This window comes from Garra rufa, chromosome 10 (genome assembly GCF_049309525.1).
Source record: "Garra rufa chromosome 10, GarRuf1.0, whole genome shotgun sequence".
Lineage (NCBI taxonomy): Eukaryota > Metazoa > Chordata > Actinopteri > Cypriniformes > Cyprinidae > Garra > Garra rufa.
Genome location: NC_133370.1, coordinates 20,416,008 through 20,442,387, shown reverse-complemented (window position 1 = coordinate 20,442,387; position 26,380 = coordinate 20,416,008). Strand labels below are relative to the sequence as shown.

General features: G+C 36.6%; 1 protein-coding gene across 1 annotated transcript; it reads left to right on the top strand.

The window, feature by feature from the left end:
* The first annotated feature begins 1,872 nt into the window (after positions 1-1,872).
* On the top strand, positions 1,873-26,097 carry kiss1ra (KISS1 receptor a). The gene is made up of 5 exons (XM_073849009.1): positions 1,873-2,373; positions 3,390-3,514; positions 7,229-7,364; positions 16,357-16,595; positions 21,246-26,097. Exons 1-5 carry the CDS (start codon positions 2,148-2,150, stop codon positions 21,618-21,620), a joined length of 1,101 nt encoding a protein of 366 aa, XP_073705110.1. The 5' UTR covers positions 1,873-2,147; the 3' UTR covers positions 21,621-26,097.
* The last annotated feature ends 283 nt before the right edge of the window (positions 26,098-26,380 follow it).

The window sequence follows — 26,380 nt, the reverse complement described above, 5'->3', positions numbered from 1 at the left end:
TTTGTTACAACTTTACAAATTTATTAAAAAACAAAACACTGAAATAAGTACATTGCGTAAGTATTCACACCCTTAACTCAGTACTTTGTTGAAGCACCTTTACAGCCTCAAGTCTTTTTGGATATGATGCAACAAGCTTTGCACATCTGAATTTGCCAATTATCTGCCATTCTTTGGCTCACCTCTTCTCCCCAGACCACATCTGGCAGATATTTTCAGGTTTCTCAAGAAATGTTTGATTGAGTTCAAGACCAGGCTCGGGCTGGGCCACTCAAGGACATTCACAGAGTTGTCTATAAGCCACTCTTGCTGTGTGCTTAGGATCATTGTCCTGTTGGAAGGTAAACCTTCTGCCCTGTCTGAGGTTCTGAATGCTCTGGACTGGGTTTTCTTCAAGAGTATCTCAATATTTTGGTGCATTGAGCTTTTCTTCTACTCAGACGAGTCTCTCAGTCCCTGCCGCTGAAAAACAGCCCCACAGCATGAGGCTGCTATCAACACACTTTACTTTTGGAATGGTACTCTGGAGGTGATGAGCAGTGCTTGGTTTCCTTCAAACTTGATGCCGGAGGGCCTTTAAGTGCTTTTTTGCAAATTCCAAGTTAGTTTTCATGTGTCTTCACTGAGGAGAGGATTGAGTTTGGCCACACCACCATAAAGGCCTTCTATAAGTTTCTGCCATCTGCATATATGATCATGCATCATATATGACCATGGAGCTCAACTGTGACCATCAGCTTCTTGGCCACCAGTATAAACAAGTCCCTTCTCCATCAATTGCTCAGTTTGGCCAAGAGGCCAGCTCTAGAAAGAGTCCTAGTTGTTCCAAGCTTCTTCCATTATGGATAATGGAGGCATGCTTCTGTGAACCTTCAATGCAGCAGAATTTTTCTTCCCCAGATCTGTGCCATGATGCAAGCCTGTTTCTGAGCTCTACAGGCAGTTATTTTGACCTCAGGTCTTGGTTTTTGCTCTGATATGCATTTTCAGCTGTTAGACCTTTTCTGAGAGGTGTGTGCCTTTCCAAATCATACCTATTCAAATGAATTTGCCACAGTTTAACTCCACTCGAAGTGTAGTAACAACTACAAGCAATATGAATGCTCCTGAGCTAAATATCAAGTGTTACAGAGTGTTATGCAATGTAATCATTAAATTTTTTTTTACTTCTAATAAATTTGCTAAGTTGTTACAAACCTATTTTGAGCTTTGTCATTATAGTGTATCACTGCATACATTCCGTTCTTAATTAATAATAATGCTGATTATAGTAAGCTATTTTTGCATTAAATGTGTGCAAATTAAAGTCTTCATTGTATTTTATTGAATATAGATTGTGGGAGTGCTCGGTCTCCATGTCTTCATCAGTGTTCAGCGGGACCACTGAGCTCTTATCTGAGCAGTCAGTGTGTGATTCAACCATGATTGTGAGCTCATTCTCCCAGACCTTAGGTCTGATTGAATTGCTTATTCATACTCTGAATTTCGTTCGATTTGCTCCAAAAGTGCATGTATTGCATTTAGTAAGAATAAAGTAACATGAGCTCAACAAAGGAGATCCTATATGGCAATTTGCCGTGATGGAAGTGCACAGTCCCAAGAAACAGTAATTGTCTTTCCATGCTGTGGCCAGTAATTTCTAGGTTAGAATTATGTGGTGTTATAGTAGAACAAATTGAATCACATTGATTGCGCAGGTTTGCATATCTTTAGGCTATGTGTATATATTGCAGGGTAAATACCACATTTATATTTTGCTCTCTCTGCACACAGAGCGGTGGAATGAGAAAGATAGAGCCCCGAAAATTGTTGCTAGGCGACCTGACATCAGTGCTTCATTCTACAATCATTCTGTAGCCCACGTGTGCAGGCTGTGTATAAAGCCAATGGGAGCGAATCCACTCTGCCTTTGAGTGGATACTGCTCGCAGGGCTCCTTTTTCAAAGAGCTGAAGAGAAATTGCGGCACTCGTCTCCCTTCAAATACCTGCCTCAGAGACTAGCATGAAGTTCATGAAAAGACACCAGACTCAAACAGCTTTTTCAAAAGATTGATTGGATCGGTGGGCATGAGGATTCTGTCACCGCCGAACAGAAGAAACTTTACTTTTTTCGTCTTGTTTCAAGGTCTTTCTTAAGTCTAAAATTATGTTTCCAAGTGAAGACTGGAACTCAAGTGAGCTGCTGAACAGCTCCATTGGAAACTCCTCCATGGAGGATCCGGAGGATGAGCAGCACCCGTTCCTGACGGATGCTTGGCTGGTGCCCCTTTTCTTCTCTCTCATCATGTTAGTGGGGCTGATAGGAAACTCACTAGTGATCTATGTCATCTCCAAACACAGACAAATGAGGACCGCCACTAACTTTTACATTGGTGAGTTGCAGCCAATTCCTTTTTTTCTGCACAAAACCTTTTACCACATTAGATAAAATGAGATGTTTTTATACTTTTTTGTAAATGTTTTTATGCTCAGACCTACAAAGCATTTCAAACTAAACTTTCCATTGATGTATGGTTTGTTAGGATAGGACAATATTTGGCCGAGATACAACTATTTGAAATTCTGGAATCTGAGGGAGCAAAAATATCAAAATATCCCCTTTAATGTTGTCTTAGCAATGCATATTACTAATCAAAAATTAAGTTTTGATATATTTACAGTTGGAAATTGACAAAATATCTTCATGGAACATGATCTTTACTTAATATCCTAATGATTTTTGGCATAAAATAAATACAATGTATTTTTGGCTATTGCTACAAATACACCCGTGCTACTTATGACTGGTTTTGTGGTCCAGGGTCACATTTAAGTAATTTAAATAAGTTTTTAGTACTTTTTTACAATAAGTAAAGTCAGATTATTATTATTTGTTTTGCACAGGATTTGCAGTGACAGAAAGCAAACCAGAGTTCAACCTTTTATTGACTATGTTAGTAATATATTTGTGGTGAATGATTCATTAATCACAGTATGATGAACTGTCATGTAACTGTATTCCCTCAAGGAACACGGCACAAGGACCTCTTGAGCAAGACTGTGAGGTTAGGAAATGCCTTAAAATTGACAGAACTTGAATGACTTGAAGTCACACAAAGCCTATATGTTGTACTGAAGGGAAGAAAATAAAGTCAGATCACACACAGTGGCTCAAATTGATTTTCAGTGTTGCTGTCAGAGCATGCGTTTAATTCACTGCGTTTTCACCTCGCATTTTACCACCGTGTCGGTCTCCAATTATTTTTGACTTCACCATAGCAAGCATTGACAGAATCCCTGTATTTCTAGGAGATAAAAGTAATACCTCCTCACATTACACATTCACTTTTTCCGTACCTTGTATTTAAATGAAACAGATAATACATAACACATCTATTTAATTCCTCAGCTAACTTGGCTGCCACTGACATCATTTTCCTGCTGTGCTGTGTGCCGTTCACTGCTACCCTCTATCCGCTGCCTGGCTGGATATTTGGGGACTTCATGTGCAAATTTGTTGCTTATCTCCAACAGGTAAGAAGAGAACCTCAGGGAACAACACGGCACTGTATTGTTGAAAATAAGATATTTTTTTTTGTGTAGTGTAAATGTGTCTCTGCTGCGTCATCCCAGAATGTTTTTGAGGACAATGGCCATACCGACAAAGTCACTTTGATGTGGAAAGTAAGAGGAATAAATGTGTATATAACAGTGTCTCTATAATATGAAATATTATACTATGAAATTAATTCGCCTAATTTATATTCATGACCAAATGAGTCCTGGGTTGAAGTATTTGTATGGCCTCGCACAAGTTTTGGCAGTGAGATGCAGTGATTTAATAATAATAACAATAATAAATAATTGGGTTTTTATAGAGACACGAAGTATAAAGTATAAATTCGAAACAAATGTAGTTGCTTTGGTATGAGAGCTGCATACAGATTAATCAGTGCACAGTTTCTGATTTCCGCACCTATTTCACAAGCACGTTCTGACTGTCTGGCAAAGACAATGCTGCTGCTGGATCCCTGATTAGAAAAAAAAGGTAAAAAGCAACCTAGGCTCATTGAAAAAAATGTGTAAAAAAGTTCCTATACATATAATTCCACTGCAGTTTCTAACAACATTGATTCCTTTTCACACATTATGATTTCAGGGTCAGATTATTGATTAATACATATTTTTGTGATAAGATTTTATATTTTTGTGCAGTTCTTTGTCCATGGTATGACCTCAAAACACTTTACCAGTGCATGATTTGTAAACTAATACATTTCAAATACAAACTAGTTTATCCTTAGATCTGGGTAGTAACTGATTACATGTAATCTGGATTATGTAATCCAAAAATGAAGTACTTGTAATTAGATTAAATTACATTTTAAAATATTCATAATCAGACTACAGTTACTGGATTACATGATTACATATTATTTACATAATAGCAATAAATTATTCATAATTTACTGATTCCCCCTAATTCCTCTTTTTCATCTTTTAAAATTACTTTTCTAAAATAGCCTACTGCTTACAGACATTCAGAGAGTTTTTTAGTTTTGTGGACATTCACACAAAGATCAGTCATTCGTCAGGTGGTGACATAGCATTTGACCACTGATTTACAAAAATCATTTCAGGTTTAAAAAGTGTTTTAAAATTGCATCAACTGCTGATTAACACTTTCGTTTTTATTTGAATTATCACTCTGTAGGTTATTTAACCACCTTTTACCAAGGCTTTTGTCCTTCAAACACATTAAATTGCACAAATTAACAAACTTTTTTGTCATCTGACTCTCTTTTACCTAGTATATTTACTTAAAGTAGAAATCATTATATGTAAACAAAAACTTTTGTTTTGGATGCGATTATTCGGGATTAATCATTTGACAGCACTAATTTATATAGGATAACTCTGTACCATATTAACATGAAATTACAAAAAGTAAGAAAAGATATTCCATTTGTTGTTATTAATAATAGCATTATACGTCAAGGTTTCCAAAACTGGTGTTTGTGAAGGAACTGCAGGGGGCTTATGAGTTTAATGAAAGTCTAATAATCGTTTGACAGCACTAATTTAAATTAATGTGATAAAGAGTTAAGTCAAAAGTAATCTAAAAGTAATCTGATTATATTACCTAATATGTGTAATGTAGTGGATTATGTTACTAAGTACAATTTTTGTCATGTAATTTGAAATCCGTAACGGATTACCATTTGTAAGTAATCTACCTTGTTGACAAAGTAAACATTCAGCAAATGAGTTTTTGATATATGTTTGCTTTTCTTAACACTATTAGTTCTATTACACTTAATTTTAAATGCAAAAAGCGTTACTTTTTTTTAATGATATTAGCTGCAAAAACTATTTTGAATGCCACAAATTTGCTTTTAATGCAAGTCAGCAAAGCTATATTAATATTATAAAATATTTGAATACTAGCCAAAGGAGATGTGAGCTAAAAGTAATAGCACTCCTAGTGTTTTGAGGTACTTCAATTTTTCAGTAGCATGAAGGCAGTTACTAGGTATTACATCATTCTGAATGTTTTTGCAGTGAAATGCACTGTAAAAAAAATCTCGTAAAAAAACGGTCAAATGACTGGCAGCTACGGCTGCCAAACAAAAACCGTAATATTACAGTAAAATATCTTAATTTAAATAAAGTGCAAAAAAATAATTTTACTGAAATTTTCATTAAAGGTTTTACAGAAAAAAAAACATTATTTTACTGATTTTTCCTTGTTTCAATTACGATAATTTACTTTAATTTTACGGTTTTTGTTTGGCAGCCATAGCTGCCAGTCATTTGACCGTTTTTTTTACAGGACTTTTTTTACAGTGTGGTTAGTTAAACACTGTAAACACTGTAAAAATCTGTTTTCAGCTGAGATTTTGTAGTATTAGTTCTATTCCCTAATCTAGATTCATTCAAGAAACCTTTGGTTTTTGGGCAGGATTTTTTTTTTTAGCTCTGATTAAATGATATTATTAATTTAAGATAAGACATTGTCTTCTTAAGTCTTCATGATAGTAAGCTACTTTTTACTTTTTCTTTTTTTCAAAAAAATAAGAAGCTACTACAGCCAAGCTATACTTTAAAACTAACTTGTAGCTTGACAAGCTTCAAAGCTTTCCAAACAACAGTGGTCTCTCTGCAGCAATACATAAAAGAGTAATCCTCCGAGAACAGTAGAAATATACAAAATATACATCAAAACAGAAAACCATCACCGAACAGAAATGCTCTGAGGAATACCATTTCTTTTTACATTTGGGTGTACATGAAGGAAGAACTTATTTTTGTGTGGCATTTCAGCATTATGATTCATCCCTCATTTCATGTAGATAATAGAAGATGTGAGTCAATCTTTATTCAGTGCCTCGTGAGAGACTACATTGGCCAAACGAAAAAAGTAGGACACAGTATGTTTATAAAAGCTAGCAATAAAAACAAGAAAAGAAAATGTAACCAAAGGGCTATGGCAGCCCATCAAATATATGAATAGTTAGTCATTTCTGCTATATTTTAAAGTGAAGTCTATTAAATAAGCAATGCTGCAGTCCAGTTGGAATGAAATTTTATTTCAAATGTAAAATAGAAAGTCTTCCTTCTTAGTTGTATTTAATTACTGAATAAATGAACAGCTTAGACAAACACCAAACAATTGCTGTGGGAGGAGTAACTGCATAAATTAAGCTAATCCTGTATTCTTTGTACAGGTTTGGTCTAAAAGTGCTGTGAAGCTTATCTTGTTGGACACACAGGCCTCCTCAGATTGAGGCTGAGCACGTTTTTTTGTTTAATCATTAGATACCTTGCACAAAAGATGATGGGATGGAACAGCTCTTTGTTCACACCTGTTGCATCAAAGAGCTAAGGGATAGTTAAGCTTGCATAAAACTACTCGGCACAATGATTGACTTTATTCTCAAAAGCCTCTGCTCCTACCTGATTCTTTTAATTTAAGATGAGCAATCAGGCACTTCAGTTCAATTAATTCACCAGACAAAACCACAAGTGAATGGGGTTATTTTTTCTGCGTCTAGAATTAATTCAAAAGGCGATGAGCTAAAGACCGGCCTGTAATGAAAGCCTTATGCGGATATATCTTTGATGTGTTAGATTTTAGATTAGTTAAATCCAATTTTTGTGTTTACTCTAGTGCTCTGGAGCATGTCTGTCTTGCATGTACTGATAACAATATAAATACATGATAACAAAAGGTTTGCTGATGTGTAGGTGACGGTACAGGCGACGTGCATCACTCTTACAGCAATGAGCGGAGACCGTTGCTATGTGACTGTGTATCCTCTGAAATCTCTGCACCATCGAACCCCCCGTGTCGCAATGATTGTCAGCATCTGTATCTGGATCGGTAAGTCGTTAAGTATGATTATATATTACATACACAAAACATAAAGAAAGATAATTTTGTTATAATGTCGTTAATATCAATAAAGATGACACTTTCTCTACGTATGTAACAAACGCCAGGCTGTATTCTCTCTATAATTGCAATAATTAGTTTACTTTATTAAACATAAATACATTATAGTCTGTTAAAAATCTGTAACCTGCTTGATTACCGAAAAATAACTCAATTTACCCTTCAATTTAAAAATAAACCATATGAAAACATATTTAGTGGCTGTATTTTTAGGGGTTCATGCGCAAAACCCTATTGTAATTGTTATAATGGCCAAGGATCAGCAATCTCTATGTAAAAGTGATCGGGCAGACCAAACCGTAAGTTGTAGATACTTGAAACTTGGGGGGATGGTAGTACTCACATCATCTGCAATGTCACCAAGGCTCACCCCAAACCCATTGTTCAAACCCATTGTTCAAACCCATTGGTCGAAGGCAACAAGTGTTTTACGTCGTCAGAATCTTTGGCGGATTAACAGATTCGTCCGTCACCCTTGCAAAATGTTCAGGTATGTAACATTTTTTTAAAAAACTACTTTTGCAAACTAGTCCTAGGTTTTTTGCCCAATCGGAACCAAACCATTGCTGGAAGATTAACTGGAGAGTATATCATTAAAAATTCAATCAATAATCAAAACATTTTTAACTTTCAACTCTCTGTCGAAAAGGGGCGCCAAAACTTTCGAAAGAGACGGGGCTGCCTTTACTAAAATGACTATAGCTTTTGAACGAAATTAGATATCTTTGCCAAACTCACAACGAGAATCTAAAAACTGAATCTGAAGTCACATGAAAAAAGTTGCGAAGCTTGGCCACTTAGTGGCACTATCGGGACTACGCAACTATTTGTCCTATCAACATTAAAACGCATTGTCTTGGTCCAAAGTGTCTTATAAGGACATTTGTGTATCTCCAAAAACATGGCCGCCTGTTTGACTCACAGCCCTAAAGAAATTTTAAAGAAATCGGCCACTGGGGGGTGATATTGCATTTTCTAAGGGCATAAATGACTGAATATTGCATTGTTTTTTTATACACATAATCTTCGAGTGTTTATGTGTTTACTAGATGGAAATGCCTGACTACTATAATATTGTTATGAAAACTAATGCTTGTAGGAACATTTCATTTGCGATGCATCTGCCATATACTTCAACAGATATTCTGTATCATAGCAACCACAGCATTTCAACTAAAAAAAAAACCGCTGCGCTCTCAAGCGCTCACAGCTGGATGTTTTCAGCAGAGCGCCTGCTGTTTTCAGCTGGCAAAAACGCTTTGGTGGACACATGGCCTAACTCCTGAATGAAATGAGATATCTTCGCCAAACTTACAAAATGTATGTAAGAGCTGAAACTGAGGTCACATGAAAAAAGTCACAATGCTTGGCCACTTGGTGGCACTATTGGGACTACGCAACCGTTTGTCTTATCGACATGAAAATCGGTATGTACGGTCTTGGTCCAAAGGCTATAAGGACATTTGCGTATCTCAAAAAAACATGACCGTCATTGGCTGATGAATTTTGAGCACATATTAGACAAGGTTAATGAAGGTTGATCGGAATGAAACACGGTGGGCATATTTGACTCACGGCCCTAAAGGTCTCTGAGAAATTTGAAAGAAATCAGCCACTGTCTGGCGATATTGCATTTTTTAAACCATTGTATATTGCACGGTTTTTCACACATACGCAGAATATTCCTATAATAGACCTTTTTCACAGAAACCGGAAATACGCAATCGCAGGGTATGCAGACTTCCTGTGTAATGTCAACACAGCAGAAAGCCGGGTAATTTAAAATTAAAATGGAGAGCGTCTACACAACTTCCCTCGCTGGTTTGCCAAAGATAACTTTTGCCGACCTCATAAGAGTCGTGTAGGAAAACTCCGTCACAAAGAGGAACAAATTGGATAAAGGATATACATTTTTCCACTAAGAGTTTATCCGCGTTTATACACGCTTAACGTGGCTTAACGTACGTAAAAAACGACCAGGAAACCCCAAATTTCTGTCATACCTTACTTGGAACAAACACTAACTACTATCAAAAGAACGAGCCCTTATTCCACAGATAAAGTGCATAATATCACGTTAAGCGTTTTCTCCCCATAGAAGCCCATTATAAGGAAACAGCTTGGTTTAACTTACCTTAACAGCGACCAGGGAAGACCAAACTTCTGTTAAATTTCACTTATAATAAACACTTTCTGTTCTCAAAAGAACGAGCTCTCATTCAGCATATAAAGTGATCGCCCCCCATAGAAGTCCATTATACAAAAAAAAAAGCTTAACGTAGCTTAAAATTTTACTTATAATAAACACTTTCTGCTGTCAAAAGAATGAGCTCTTATTGAGCATATAAAGTGAATAATATCACGCTTTTCTCCCTATAGAACTCCATTAAGGAAAAAGCTTAACATGGTTTGTTATAATGGACTTCTATGGGGGGCGATCACTTTATATGCTGAATGAGAGCTCGTTATTTTGACAGCAGCAAGTATTTATTATAAGGGAAATTTAACATAAGTTTGGTTTTCCCTGGTCGCTGTTGAGGTACGTAAACCACGTTACGCTGTTTCCTTATAATGGGCTTCTATGGGGGAGAAAACGCTTAACGTGATATTATTCACTTTATCTGTGGAATAAGGGCTCGTTCTTTTGATAGTAGTTAATGTTTGTTCCACGTAAGGTTTGACAGAAACTTGGGGTTTCCTGGTCGTTTTTTACATACATTAAGCCACGTTAAGCGTTTTTCACGTTGTTTAACTGGTTACCGGCATACCGGGGCGGAAATAGGTTTACACAGCAATTACGTATTTCCGGCGCAAAATACGGAAGTTGTGAGAAAGGTCTATACAACAGACCTTTTCATTCCGAACAACTTTGCCTTTAAAACTACTCCTGTCAATTAAAGCGTTTATTAAATGATTGAGAAAATAAAAAAACCCTCAAAACTTCACGAAACCTGGTGAACACATGCGACTGGTGATTCTAAACAAGCATGCAAAGTTTTAGGGAGATCTGACCACAGCTGGCACTATAACAGTAATAAACATTAAAAACATAATTTTTCGGGTATTTTGCATTTTGAAAAACCTACTTTAGCGAACTAGTCCTAGGATTTTCTGATTTTTGAACCAAACCAGTGCAGGAAAAGAGAGTGAATACTAATAACTATCAAAAAAAAAAAAAAGTTGAACTTTTGACTCTCTGTTGCAAAGGGATGCCAAAATGTTTGAAAGGGGTGGGGTGCCTTTATTAAAATGGCTGTAACTTTTGAACGGAATAAGATCTTAGCCAAACTCACATGTATCTAAGCCATGAAGCTTGGCCACTTGGTGGCACTATTGGGACTACGCAACCGTTTGTCCCATCAACATGAAAATCTATACACACTGTCTTGGTCCAAAGTGCCATAAGTGGCTGTAAGGACATTTGCGCATTTAAAAAAACGTGGCCACCATAGGCAGAGGAACTTTAAGCATCTATTAGACGTGGTTAACGGAGGTCGATTGGCAGAGGTGGGTAGAGTACCCAAAATCTGTACTCAAGTAAAAGTACAAGTACTTATGGAAATATTTACTCAAGTATGAGTAAAAGTAACAATCTTAATAGTTACTTGAGTAAGAGTAAAAAAGTATCCGATGAAAAAAGTACTCAAGTAGCTAGTTACTTCTTGATATGAAGTGAAGACCCTGAATTTCAAACTGTTTGGAAAGCTTCCGCACACCTCTCCTTGAAAACATTTTGTATCCTAGACATATATATATATATATATATATACACACAGGGCTCGCAAAATTTCTGGTAGCCCTTCGGGCAGGTACTCTTCAGATTTTGGTAGCCCAAATAAAAAAAGACCTTTTTTTAAATATAGAGAATCAGATAGGAGTCTAATCAAAAATGTTTTTAATACACAAATATAAACAAATATCAAGGAAGTAATTTTATTTCATTATATTTATTTCATTTAGTGTATCTGCAGAATTTTTAAATATTAATTTAAAGCAATTCATAACCATTTTTAAGATCTGCAAAAGTAAAATAAACAGTAATGGGATTGGACAATGTAAAGTAGAATATTAAGCCATAAAATGGCATGATTTAACATTCAGATACAGTTTCACACAAAAACAAAATATGTTACACTATGGCATTTCATCCTTTATAACATTAAAAGGGATAAATTGATTATATAATTTATTATATTTATTTGAAACATAAATATTACTGTACTTGTTTAGATTTTTAAAAGGCACCTTAACTTTTTACATTTACAACTCTGTGTTTGCTGCATAAAAACATGGGTCGATAATTGCAATCATTTGACCATAAACAGCTGAAAAGAATGTTTTGAAATGAAAAATTCATTCTCTGTCACGAGGGGGCGCTTTAGGAGCCCTATAATACTACGGTTTCCATAGTAACAGCTGTATACAAAGCAGCATTAACGCAGTTTTATCAGACATGAAATGAAAATTCCAATGACACGTTTCTGAGGACAGTAACGGAGGAACGCCATCAAATGTAGCGAAGTAAAAGTAAAGTTTTTTCACTATAAATGTACTTGAGTAAGAGTAAAAGTACCTATCTTTAAATATACTCTAAAAGTACTAGTTACCCCAAAAATTTACTCAAGTAAATGTAACGAAGTAAATGTAATTCGTTACTACCCACCTCTGTCAATCGGAACAACTCGTTGGGTCTGTTTGACTCAATGGCTCTAAAGGTCTGTAAGAAATTTAAAAGAAATCGGCCACTAGAAGCAATATTGCATTTTTCAAGGACATCAACGATTGCATATTGCATGGTTTTTCACACATACACACAATATTCATATAACATGATAGTCCTTCTCATTCCGAACAACTTTGCCTCTAGAACCACTGCTGTCAAATAAACCACTTGTTAAATGATTGAGTAAAAAATATATACTTTTGCCAACTAGTCCTAGGTTTTTCACTCAATCTGGGAAAAACACTGCAGTACAATTCCCCAAAAAAGTTTATCCTTTGGGAAGCTATAAAAAGGGTTGTTAAGATAAGGCCTGTCCAAATATACCCTATAAAGCCTAAACGAAAACTCAAAACTTCACGAAACCCGGTGAACACATGCAACAGGTGATTCAAAATAAGCATGCAATGATTCACGGAGATCGGACCACAGCTGGTCACAGTCATAAACCTTAAAAAACATAATATTTCTATGGCAAATTACCTGTATTTGGCAAAAATGCTTTTTTTAATCATTGACTGAGGTGGTTACAGATTTGCTAAATAATATGTAATGTCTTTTTTCATTTATTTAAATGCCTTAAAGGAATAGTCCACTTTCCAGAACATCAATTTATAGATAATTTACTCACCCGCCTGTCATCCAAGATATTTATGTCTTTTTTTCTTCAGTCGTCAAGAAATTATGTTTTTTGAGATAAACATTTCTGGAAATTTCTCCATATAATGGACTTAAATGGTGCCCCGATTTTTGAATCTTCAAAATGCTGTTTAAATGCAGTTTAAATGCAGCTTCAAATGGCTGTAAACAGTCCCAGCCGACGAAGAAGGGTCTTGTCTACCGAAACATTCGGTCATTTTCTTAGAAAAATATATTTTTTTACATACCTTTTAAGCACTGAAACTCGTCCAGCATTAGGGCTTGTAGTGCGCGTTCCCGACTTTACGTACTGCCAAAGACTACACCGCGTTCCAAATTATTATGCAAATTGTATGTAAGTGTCATAAACACACAGTTTTTTGTTTTTCAATTAAACTCATGGATGGTATTGTGTCTCATGGCTCTTTGGATCACTGAAATGAATCTCAGACACCTGTGATAAATAGTTTGCCAAATGAGCCCAATTAAAGGAAAAGTACTTAAGAAGGATGTTCCACATTATTAAGCAGGCCACAGGTTTCAAGCAATTATGGGAAAGAAAAAGGTCTCTCTGCTGCCGAAAAGCGTCAAATAGTGCAATGCTTTGGACAAGGTATGATAAACATTAGATATTTCACGAAAACGTAAGCGTGATCATTGTACTGTGAAGAGATTTGAGGCTGATTCAGAGCACAGACAGGTTCGCGCAGGTAAAGGCAGAATGAGGAAGGTTTCTGCCAGACAAATTCATCAGATTAAGAGAGCAGCTACTAAAATGCCATTACAAAGTAGCAAACAGGTTTTTGAAGCTGCTGGTGCCTCTTGAGTCCCGCGAACATCAAGGTGTAGGATCCTCCAGAGGCTTGCAGTTGTGCATAAACCTACTATTGGGCCACTCCTAACTAATGCTCACAAGCAGAAACGGTTGCAGTGGGCCCAGACATATATGAAGACTCATTTTCAAACAGTCTTGTTTACTGATGAGTGTTGTGCATCTTTGGATGGTCCAGATAGATGGAGTAGTGGATGGAACATGTCCCAACAAGGCTGCGACCACAACAAGGAGGTGGCGTTTTTGGCCGGAATCATAGGGAGAGAGCTGGTTGGCCCCTTTAGGATCCCTAAAGGTATTAAAATGAACTCGGCAAAGTATGTCGAGTTTTTGACTTACCACTTTCTTTCATGGTACAAAAAGAGGAACTGTGCCTTCCGTAGCAAAATCATCTTCATGCATGACAATGCACCATCTCATGCTGCAAATAATACCTCTGTGTCATTGTCTGCTATCTGCATAAAAGATGAGAAACTCATGGTGTGGCCACCATCCTCCCCTGACCTCAACCAGATTGAGAACCTTTGGAGCATCCTCAAGCAAAAGATCTATGAGGATGGGAGGCAGTTCACATCAAAACAGCAGCTCTGGGAGGCTATTCTGGCATCCTGCAAACAAATTCAATCAGAAACTCTCCAAAAACTCACAAATTCTATGGATGCAAGAATTGTGATAGCGATATCAAAGAAGGGGTCCTATGGTAAGATGTAACTTGCCCAGTTAGGATGTTTTTGATTGAAATAGATTTAGATTTCAGTAAATATGACCACCTAATGCTGCAAATTCAGCAAATGCCCATTTTCAGTTCTTTACAACCTATACAATGTTTTAACTCTGTTGTGCATAATAATGTGGAACAGTGCATTTTCAGTTATTTATTTTTGAAATAAATACTGTTATCATTAGGAGGTTTGTTCAATAAAATTCAAATTATACCCTAATGGTTGATGACTTAAAAATGATACTGACTGTCATTTGCATTGACTAATTATGAAAACCAGAGAAAGATATCATTTGCATAATAATTTGGAACGCGGTGTATAGAATACCCTTAAAGGGACTTTGGTACTGCGTCCGCCGTGCTCTGCAACGCAGCAAATGCTTGAAGCAGTCCCATCACCTTACTCGCCGATTGTTTGTAACAGTGGAACAGATGTGGTCCAGTCGTGACAGCACTGAGATTCCTGCTCCGCTGGAAATGGCTGGCATTTTCCACACTTGCACCATCATCTCGTCTCGTTTAAACGCGGTCTGCCCGAGGCTTGTGTCGCAGTTTTCTCTCTCTGACAGAGTTCATCATCTGCGTATTCCAAAAGGTTCCAAAAAGTTAGGAAACGGTGAAAAACTCCATCTCATGTGCTCCTCCAGCTTCAAAGTCGTCCGACATCGTTGTACTTTATGTTGTACCTTGTTGCTAAAGAGTATTTGATTGCGTTGCATTCTCTCTTCTCAAGTTCGCTTTGTAAACACTGGGTCTGTAGTTTCGCATACGTCACGCGTGACCTTTCGACGTGAGTACGTAAAGTCGGGAACGCGCGCTACAAGCCCTAGTGCTAGACGAGTTTCAGTGCTTAAAAGGTATATAAAAATATATTTTTCTAAGAAAATGACCGAACGTTTCGGTAGACAAGACCCTTCTTCGTCGGCTGGGATCATTTACAGCCATTTGAAGCTGCATTTAAACGGCATTTTGAAGATTCAAAAATCGGGGCACCATTTCAGTCCATTATATGGAGAAATTTCCAGAAATGTTTATCTCAAAAAACATAATTTCTTGACGACTGAAGAAAAAAAGACATAAACATCTTGGATGACAAGGGGGTGAGTAAATTATCTGTAAATTGTTGTTCTGAAAGTGAACTACTCCTTTAAAGCATTTATGTTTTGCTGCTGTGTTGCTTTTCCATTGTTTTGTTTTTTTATGTAAACTTGCACAAGACGGACAGCATCCTTGAAGCTTCATTCTTTCATTTCATTGTTTTGTGTTTTTAAATGCAAGATGTGTTCTGTGTGAATGGCCGAAAAGTAATGCAAATTAAATCTACTGGGAAAGTTTACAATAAAACGTCTTTGTGTGATGGGGCCATTCATATAGAACACGTTCTTCACATGAGACAAAAGCATTTGAAAGAGAATGCAGCGTCTGACAGATTTTTCCAAATTGTTTGACACAGTGTCTAAAAACATGGCACTCATGCGTGAGATGCAGTCAGACACGATACAACTGTCAACTGTCTAGTGTATATAGTGTACAAAAACAATTAAATAGCAGAGGAAGATGGCAGAATTGCATTCTAGTGAATCAGTCTAAAGAATCTCTTTTCTTACCAACATTTTCTTACCATCATCTTAGCCTGATCTCATTAGTATTCATACACACCGCTTACACGCACACACAGTACTATATAAATGCAAATAACTATAAAGGATTCATAGAGATTTGTTTCTTTTATATTAAATTTTTTTAATACTTTTTTCATATATTGTAATATTGTATAGACCAAAACATGCAATTACCAGAGGTCCATTGACCTAGAAAAGTAGTTCCACTAGGTTTAGACATCTTTTTTTTCTATTACTTTTTCTGAAGAAATTCATGCTTCGCATTTATTCCTTTAAACATGTCCACTTTCATGTAAGTGCATGACAGTACTCAACTGCATTTAACCCAGAAGTTTAAAACTGAACAAGCATTAAAATTCTCATCTTCCCTTCTCTAATGCAACAAGGTTCCTTCATCCTTTCCATACCAATATTCCTGTACCAGAGGCTTGAGGACGGCTATTGGTATGGACCCAGAAAATACTGCATGGAGAGGTTTCCATCAAAGACCCATGAGAAAGCTTTCATCCTCTATCAGTTTATAGCCGTGTATCTACTGCCTGTCATTACCATCTCCTTCTGTTATTCCTTCATGCTGAAGAGAGTGGGACAAGCCTCTGTGGAACCAGTGGATAACAACCACCAGGTATGATCGTGGGTAACACCCATCAGTGATGACACTCCACTGAATGGTTATGAAAGGCTATATGGTCTTTAATCTATTATTCAGGTGTATATCATCCAAGAGGTTGTGAAGCATCTTGGGTTCTAAGTAAAGTAAAGACATAAAGTAGTTGTAGTAGTAACCTTTATTTAACAAGATAAAATAAAAATCATTTAAGGACAAAATAGTACAGTATATAGTGCCTTGCAAAAATAAATTAATAAATAATTTAAACAATATTTTGTAAAATGTTAATACAATTATTTTGTAAAAAATCATTTTCAGAGCAAAACAACATTAAGTCATTTGATGTAGGTGTGGTCCAGTTTCATACAGGCGGTGTCGAAACCTACTCATGACTTTACAAGCAGCGTTTTGTGTATGAAGGTTCCCCCGTAAGAAAATTACTTTTGAAAAAATTCAATCCAATATTGTCTGGGATCGTGTAGAGTGCCTTGAAGCTGCATTGAAACTGCAATTTGGACCTTCAACCCGTTGATCCCCATTAAAGTTCACTAGGCTATTCAGTATAGAGAAAAATCCTGGAATGTTTTCCTCAGAATCCTTCATTTCTGTTCAACTGAAGAAAGAAAGACATGCACATCTTGCGATATAGGAGTGAATAAATTATAAGGAAATTTTAATTCAGAAGTGAACTAATCTTTTAAATAGATTCACTATTTAAGACACTGCTTCATTCTTTCCACCAACTGCTGAACTGATCATATGCTGTCTACAAAAAAATTTAAAATAAAATTAAGCAGAACAGATTAGTTGATTTTAGGAATACATTGGGTTCAGACGTGCTTTGGTCATGTCAGCTGAAAACATTCACATTTAATTTTGGCCCATTTTTTTCAGACTTTAGGGGTTTAGGTTCCTAGGCAGTGGTAGAATAACGGTGTTATAAATAAACTGCGTTATTTAGTTGTAAAATGTCTGTTCAGTTGTAAAATACAGCGAATAAGCTCAATTTGCTGGCTTTAACTAGCTTGTAGTCTCAATATGTATATATACATAGCTCAAATTGAGTAAAGAGCGTTTTTTACAACTTACCAGATTGTCCGACCTCCTCACTCACTTTCTTCCAAGCAAGATAGCCTACTTTTTATTCCCGTTTCTATAAAAGAACTAAGATGTATCGTACAGCTCCGAGTATCCACATACAGCAACCATGATTTTGTCCTTCATTGTTGTTTGGGATTTCTGCCTCTGTCACTACTAGAGAAAGCTCCTGATTGGTTAACGCGGCACGAATTTTCGCCAAAGTTCAGATTTTTGAACTTGCGCGATTCGCGCAAATCACGCGTTACGCGCGTCAAACACCCGAAATGTCTATCGCGTCTTTGCATTGACTTACCATTATGGTGCGTTCACAGGGGTGTAGCAGCCAATTTAAAAGTGGGGGGCCCAGTATGGTGATGTTCATACAGTATAATAAATTCTAAATATAAGAACAATGGGCATTTTACATCATCAAAGTGGCAATTTGAGGACACCCAAGAGATTTGCGCTGTGATTGGCTAAATGTTAGTTCACTCAAATCTAAGTAACAAATCAGAGAACAATGGCAGAAATATTGGTGCTAGGTCAAAAAAAGTGCGGGGGACATGTCCCCCCCGTCCCCCCCCGGTTTCTACGCCCCCTCAAATGCGAATGGCGCGTTAAGCGCGAGTGATTTACATGTTAAGACAATGCAAAGACGCAATAGACCTCCCTGTGGCGCGAATGACGCGATTCACGCAAATGCCGATATCTTAGTACTTTTATAGAAACAGGAATAAAAAGGATCTTGCGTGGAAGAAATTGAGTGAGGAGGTCGGACAATCTGGTAAGTTGTAAAAAACGCTCTTTGCTTAATTTGAGCTATGTATACATACATATTGAGACTACAAGCTAGTTAAAGCCAGCAAATCTTATTTGCCATATTTTACAACTACTTTCCCACTGACGAGTGGCAGAAGCCTCTCCCATGACGCAAATTTGCATCTTTTGTGAATTGAATTTCACGCGCGAATGAAGCGAGTAAACTCAAAATGTTCAAGCGTCCATCTACGCGCAATTTATTCGCGCAGGTCACATCTGGTGTGACCGCACCATTATATACCATGCAGAATTGACGCACTACATGTAAACGATATTCTTTGTTGTACTTTTCTGTCAAAATAACGGAATTCCTTTGGAATTCTTCAGAACTGCCAGTTTCCCCGGTAGTAGGCGGAACTAATGCTCACGTATTATCGTCCCTGTTTTGATTTCAGCAAATCAGTTTGAGCGAACGCAGACAACGTGATTAATATTCATGAACCCAGCAGCTCATTACTCCTTAGTGCGTTTCATATTATTAGAAGAATTCATAGTAGTTTTATCTTCTCAGTATTATTTTTACAAAACCACAAAATGTCAAACAATATCTAAGCACCACAACCAGTCCTAAATTCAGTCAACATGACAAATATGCATTCATACATGGTTATTCTGATTACTAAATTTCTAATTACCAATTAGTTAATTAGTTACTTTTATAACTCAGTTACTATTAGTGAGAAGTAACTAGTAACTAATGACTTTTTAAAAAAAAACATGCCCAACACTGCACCTAGGCTTCACCATATTTAAGCAGTTGCACAAAGTCATTATTAGACTGGGATTTGCAGTATTTTCCGATATTTTGCACAGTCACTTTTTCTCTTTGATAAGAAACCAGTCCCTGATAATGAAAAACCACCTCACAGCTTGATGCTGTCACCACCACCACAGTTCTCTGTAAATATAGTGGCTGTTTGATACGTGGGCAGTGTTAGCTTTGCCACACATTCGCTTTGAATTCCAGCCTAAAAGCTCCTAAAAGCTCTATCTTATCTGAGGAAAAAAGATTTTCTCCCACATTACAGCTGACTGACCTCTCAATCACTCAGAGCTCCTGAGTCACCACACAGCTTCATGGTCAGCAGATGTCTACCGTTCTTTTTTTATTTTCTTCTTCTTCTTGTCGAGAGTTTTGAGGAATGGAACTCTGGAGTTCTTATGGGGTTAGATATGATTGAAGCAGCAGTGCCTGCTGTGGAATCATATTTGGATTTTGTTTTGTACCCTTTTCCTAATTACTGCTTTTATTTCATATGATCTTCTTTTGCACTTTATCTTCACTGTAAATTCTTTGCAATGGTCTGTACTGTTCATTTTCAAAGCCAACAGATTTACAACATAATTATGGAGCTGTCGAATCTTCATTCAGAAAATATGCTAGATAATTTAGTCATTCAGAGGTCAAACTCCAATGTTTCTACAACAGAAATTGTGAGTGTTTTATATTGCGGTCCTGTATTGTATGAATATTGAAGGGTCAGTGATGAATAAGCATGTCTAAAATGCTGAAATATAATCCTTGTATTGTTGCTTCATATTTTAAAAAAGCAGTTCAACAACAAATAAATGGTGCAACCATCAGGTTAAATAAAAAATAAAAAATTAAATATATATTATAATATATATTATCTATAAATTCAGATTTGCAGTTTTCTGTCACCTTAGCATCTGCTAAATGTTAATTATTAATTATTTTACCAAAATAAGAGGGATGGTTCTTTAATACTGACTTGAATAAGATATTTCACATATAAGATGTTTACATATAGTCCACAAGACAAAATAATATTTCAAAAGTTTACATACGCCAGATTCTTAATACTATGTTGTTACCTGAATGATCCACAGCTGTTTTGTTTTTTAATGATAGTTGTTTATGAGTGCCTTGTTTGTTCTTAACAGTTAAACCGCTTGCTATTCTTCAGAAAAATCCTTCAGCTCCCACAAAATTGGTTTTTCAGCATATTCAACTATTACAGAAGGGTCAAACACTCACTGATGCTCCAGAAGGAAAAACAATGCATAAAGAGCCGAGGGTGAGAACTTTTGAACAAAATAAAGATGTGTACATTTTTCTTATTTTGCCTAAATATCATTTTTTTTATTTAGTACTGCCCTTCAGAAGTTACAGTATCATACATGTTTCCCGGAAGACAAAAATAAGTAACATTTACCCTGATCTTCACATTCAAAAAGCTCTTAATATATCTTTTTTTCTTTCTGAAGCATCAGTGAGCATTTGAACCTTCTGTAATAGTTGCGTATGAGTCCCTAAGTTGTCCTCAGTGTGAAAAGATGGATCTCAAAATCATACAGTTATTGTTGGAAAGGTTTTAAATACACACAAATGCTGAAAAAATCAAAACATTTGTGGGACCTGAAGGATTTTTCTGAAGAACAGCGGGTAGTTTAAACTACTGTTCAGGACAAACAAGAGACTCATGAACAACTATCACTAAACAACAACAACAAAACATCTGTGGATCATTCAGATAAAAACACAGTATTAAGAATTAAGTGTTTGGAAACTTTTGAAAGGGGTCCTTTTTATAAGTTCAACTATTCATTTTTCTTATCTTCGATTTCTATCTTCAGTGTATAATTTCATTAGAATGACTGGGATTCTGAATACTTCTGCAGAGCGCTGTCACTAAATGTATAAACATATGTGGACTTTTCTTTAATATGTCTTTATTTTATTATTGAAACACATATCAGACCCATTTGCCTGTTATAATCTGAATAAAACCTTGTTTATTTCAGGTCCACCTGCTCTCAGAGCGAACTATCTCCATCAGGAGTAAGATTTCCAAAATGGTAGTGGTCATAGTTGTTCTCTTCACCATCTGCTGGGGTCCCATTCAGATCTTTGTCCTGTTCCAGTCCTTCTATCCCAACTTCAAGGCCAACTACGCAACATACAAGATCAAGACATGGGCTAACTGCATGTCCTATGCCAACTCCTCTATCAACCCTATTGTCTACGGTTTTATGGGCGCCAGCTTCCGCAAGTCTTTCAGGAAGACATTCCCCTTCCTCTTTAGACACAAAGTGAGGGACAGCAGCGTCGCCTCCCGCACGGCCAATGCAGAAATAAAGTTTGTAGCAACGGAGGAAAGCAACACAGAGAGGAAATGAAAGCACATGACACCTCAATGAATTCACGCCAACTGTCTAGTCGCTGAAGCGCAGGCTTCCCCTATAAACGGGTTATATTCAGTTCACTGAGTTGTGAAAAAAAAAAAAAATGCGGTGCAAAAGGGCATTTAGAAAGCAAAAGTGCACATAAATGATTGTGGTTATGATTACAGCTGGAGGTAAATAGCATTATTGATGGTATTTACATCCAACATTTAACTCTTTTAATGGCCCTGCTGTGCAACAAGAGCTTGGGTTTTCAAAAAGTTGGATGGAAAGATCATTTTACAGGGCGTAAGTACGCGGATGGGGAACCAAGCGGATGTTCTGCCAGCGGAGATGTGTAGGAGCTTGCCTGAGAGGATGTTGACTAACTCAAACATGGCAACTGTTGACTCATCTATTGTGTTTGACATATACACGACACCTCCCTGTGCATACTTCCTCATAAAACAGCACTCCAAACTGCTCTTCATCGCTTATATTTATATATTCTCAACATTCTACGACATGGCTCAACCTGAAGAGGAGTACTCACAAGGTATAGACTCTCTCGAAGCACACCACTTCTCAAGATCGAACGACTGTTGTTCAAAGCACAGTATAGTATATTATGCTGCACCTGCCAGCAAAGCTGTCATGTGTGTGAATGGAATTGAAGATGACAAAGAAAATATGATTAATGTTACTAAAAATGTAAGATTTAGATTATTTTATTGAGAAAAAAAAACAAGATGTAGCATAATACATCTCAATTTTCAAGGAGCAATTCACACAGAATGTGTTTTTGCTGATGAGATGAGAAAATTAAATGACAGAAAAAGAAAGGATGAGAAACATTTTTTTTATGTTTCAGTACTTTCAGTACTAACCTGAGCAGAACATTTATAGTAGGGGTGGGAATCTTTTGTAACCACACAATTCAAGTTATATAATTTCTTGGGGTCATGATTCGATTAAAAATCGATTCATGATTTTTCATCAATTTTTTTGTGCACATTGGACATCAAACGAACCAGTATTTTGATATAAAAACACACCATTCTATAGTATGGTATAGTAGTCCTAACTCAAGAAAACAGTGTTTTCTATTAACTTCCTATTAAATCAAAAATATTTTACACTTTCCCATAGGTATGTGCCTGATCCCAAAAAAGAATGACATGTAGGCTACTACAGAACCCCTAAATGGGAATAAATACGAGATGGGAGGAAAATAAACATATTTCAATGCCTTCTCTCGCAATTATATCTTTGGATAATTATACTGTATATAAATTGTGGGCATCAGGGAGCAGTTATTAATATGTGGGTCACTGAAATCGCTTTTGAATGTACGTTTCAGGGTTGCCAGGTTTGCACAACAAAACCCATCCATTTGCTACTCAAAACTAGCCCAAATCTAGCCAATTGCATTCTGGGGGTAAAATACATGTTTTTGGATGGGGTTCCCCTGGTAAAATTCGCATTCCAGGGGCTAAAATATCACGTTATTGGGGTCGCTTCAACCCACGGACATTAAAAACAACCCACGGCAACAGTGTTAATAGCCCAATTGAGCCGCAAACCCCAGACTTGGCAACACTTTCGTTCGCATTTTACTTTCACTTTCGAGATTCGCGATCACACGTACCCTGTGTATACTATGGAGCAGCAGTACTTACCACATATTTTACAAGATTAGATGTTTGTCATTGTTCAGGATCTGCAAATCATTCGCTATCATCCTATCAGTCATCTCTTAATGCTTTAATGTTTATGTTGTAAGTGAAATTTTATGTAATATGATGTAACTGGAAACCACTAGCAAGCAGCTAACCATATCACTTTAGTTGCTCTGTAGAACGCATTGTTTGTTTTTCCGTGATTTTTAGAATACGGATTCATGTGGCATATCCCTACTTCCCATTATCAATATAATATTTTTAAGATTTTTCCTCCTCCGTTACTGTTACTGTTTTGTTCTGACAACATGTTGTTATTATTATTATAATAACTAGAAAATCTAATTTTGAAATTTGTGAATCCGTGTGAATCTCAAAAAGACTGAATCGTGATTCATATGTGAATTGATTTTTCCTCACCCCTAATATATAGTACTGTTTCATGTGCAAAAAGCTGCTAAAAATGCTAGATGTGAGCGAAATGGTCAAACATGTATTTTTAGTGGATGTTTACTCTGAAAAACAATGGAAGAGAACTACTTAATCTCATGACGAAAACGTACCTGTGGGAACTTTTTCGCAAGACGCGAAATACGTATCAATAAGTACATATCACTGCAGTTTCCAACAGAAATGAACACTAGTGGCGGTAAAATAGCGAGCACTTGTAATTGTTTTTGTGCAAAGTTATGATTACAGTTTCACTTTCTGGGTGTAACAAGCTTGCTCTGTAGCTCAGCCAGCATGGAATTGGACATAGGATGTGGAATCCTTGGGTACGAATCCCGTGAAAAACATGACTCACAGTGAAAGACCTGAAAAAAAAAACGAGAGATAGAAAAACAAGCTTAAAGCCACACTAACAAGTTTTTTTTTTTAACCTTAAAATAATGTTTCCGAACTCGTGTCAGTGGTTCATCAACTCATAACAGGGTGAAATGGCACTTTCGTATTCGCTTTGCGACCCTCTATCGGCCACAACAGCACTATGTAAGTTTGGGTCGTCGGGTCGCGGTTTTGTAGTTCAAATGAGACTACAAATGCGACTTGCTTTATGGCAAAAATAAATAGCAAACAATGTCATTATTAAGTTTTATTTCATTTTCATACTTTCATAAAGTCATGCAACATGCTCTACCTTGTCACTGGACATCGTTATTTCCAAAGCTGGTCCTGGATAGCCTCCAAACAAATAACGTGCATGTGACATGACGGTAGGCTAAATTATTTAGGACAGCGGTAATGGACAATTCCGCTTCCAACCTGTAGAGGGTTGTTGAAGTTCTTTAGTGTTGCTTTAAGCGGCATGCTTGGAATTGCGTTTTTACATCACAATCGCTTTTGTTCATACTATCCAGTAGGTTTAGTGCAGATGGTACGTTATTTTAAAATGCCACGATGCATTAGAGTTATAACGCCACTCAACGAACATTTCAAGTTAGAACTGTGATGGCACGTATAAAACCAACGTCACATAAAACGTATCATATACACGTTCATCCGTTCCTCCACTCTTTTAGCGCCACTCAGTGGACATTTCACATTGAATATGTCATGAAACGTACTTGGTGGTCAGTATTTCATGTCTCGCGTAAAGTTCCCACAGGTATGTTTTTCGTCATGAGATCAGGTTGGAAAAGAAGCAATAAAGTTTTCTGTGTGAACAGCCCTAAAGTTGACTGTATCTTCTGTGCAAAACGTTGAAAAAGCAGTGGTCAAAGATGTTTATCTGAGGGGCGATTTAAACAAAAAGTTTTTTGTGTTGAAAAATACTAAATACAAAACACGCAAGGTCTAGAGACACATTTTTTAAAAGTTTGACTTCTTTTAATGAGCACAATGGTAAAACTTTTTAAGTACTTTACAAGAAAAAATGAAATGTGAATGTGAACAGCAAAACACAATGGTCAATGATGTTTTTATAAGGAGCTATTAAATGCAAGATGCAAGCAGTGGAATTTGAAAAAAATAACCCAAGGTCTCTAAATGCATTTTTTGAAAGTTCTTTTAACTTGAGTACTGTTTTTAAAATGCTGTAATTTGCTAGACAGTGCAAAAGACAGCAGATGCGAACACAATGGTTAAACACGTCCAACTAGTGCATATTGCTATAGAAAATCAATGGAAATGTAGTACAGTGAAATGCAAGAACGTGCTCTGTTAAAAGGCCCTAAGTTGTCTGTACCTTGACCTTTGAGGATGTCTAAACAAAACGCTAACAAAAACAAGTTAAAGACTTTCATCTAGCATATGTTTACATTGAAAAATGATTCAAAAGCAGCGCAGCGGAGTGCAAAAATGCATTCTGCGTCAACTGGCTCTAACATAATCAGTGTTCTGAATTTAAATTCATAGCATCCTGCAAGGCTTTCCAAATGTGCCCATCATTTTGATGTAATAATTGAGGTAAAATGGCTCTTTCATGCACAAGTGGCAATAAAACATGTCTACAGGGTAGATTTATTTACTGTGCTAAGTGAGAAGGAATTCAAAGAGGAGTTAAGTGTGATTTTGTTTTGCTAGTGTGTGCTAACGCAAAGCTTGCTTAATTACTTTTTGTCCTAAGCAGAAATAGATGTCTTATCATTAGCATTTGTGAAATGTTTTGACAAGCAGAGCTAAGTAGCTAAAAGCTTTTCTTGAAGTGCTGTCGGTTTAACCTTGGCATTAATAAATTATTCAGTATCCTTGAAGCATGGTCCTGTTAGCTCTATAAATGCCTTAATGAATTCAAATCTGACTGGACTTGAGTAGTTTAGTTTGTCTTCGTCCTTTTTTTGTTTAGGATTTATTTATTATATTTATTACATTCATTTATTACTGGTTTTGTAGAATACACAATAGACTACAATGGATCATCATTAAGATATATGTATAGTATTTACCAAGTGATTGTGGATTTGCATAAATAAATTTGACAAATTCAACTTGTTCCTGTGACATCAAACAGATATTTGATATTCACTGCATAATGCGCCTTTAATTACCATGCAGAGTGTATCGCTCAGAGAAACGGCAAGGCAAAATCAAGCAGTTGGACTGACGGACTAATAGCATGGAAATAACCCCATGATGCCACCTACACAGGCAGCCAAT

Coding starts and splice junctions, on each gene's coding strand:
- kiss1ra (XM_073849009.1), top strand. CDS start 2,148: ATGTTTCCAAGTGAAGACTGGAACTCAAGTGAGCTGCTGAACAGCTCC. Junction 2,374..3,389: donor CGCCACTAACTTTTACATTG/GTGAGTTGCAGC, acceptor TTAATTCCTCAG/CTAACTTGGCTGCCACTGAC. Junction 7,365..16,356: donor CAGCATCTGTATCTGGATCG/GTAAGTCGTTAA, acceptor TAATGCAACAAG/GTTCCTTCATCCTTTCCATA.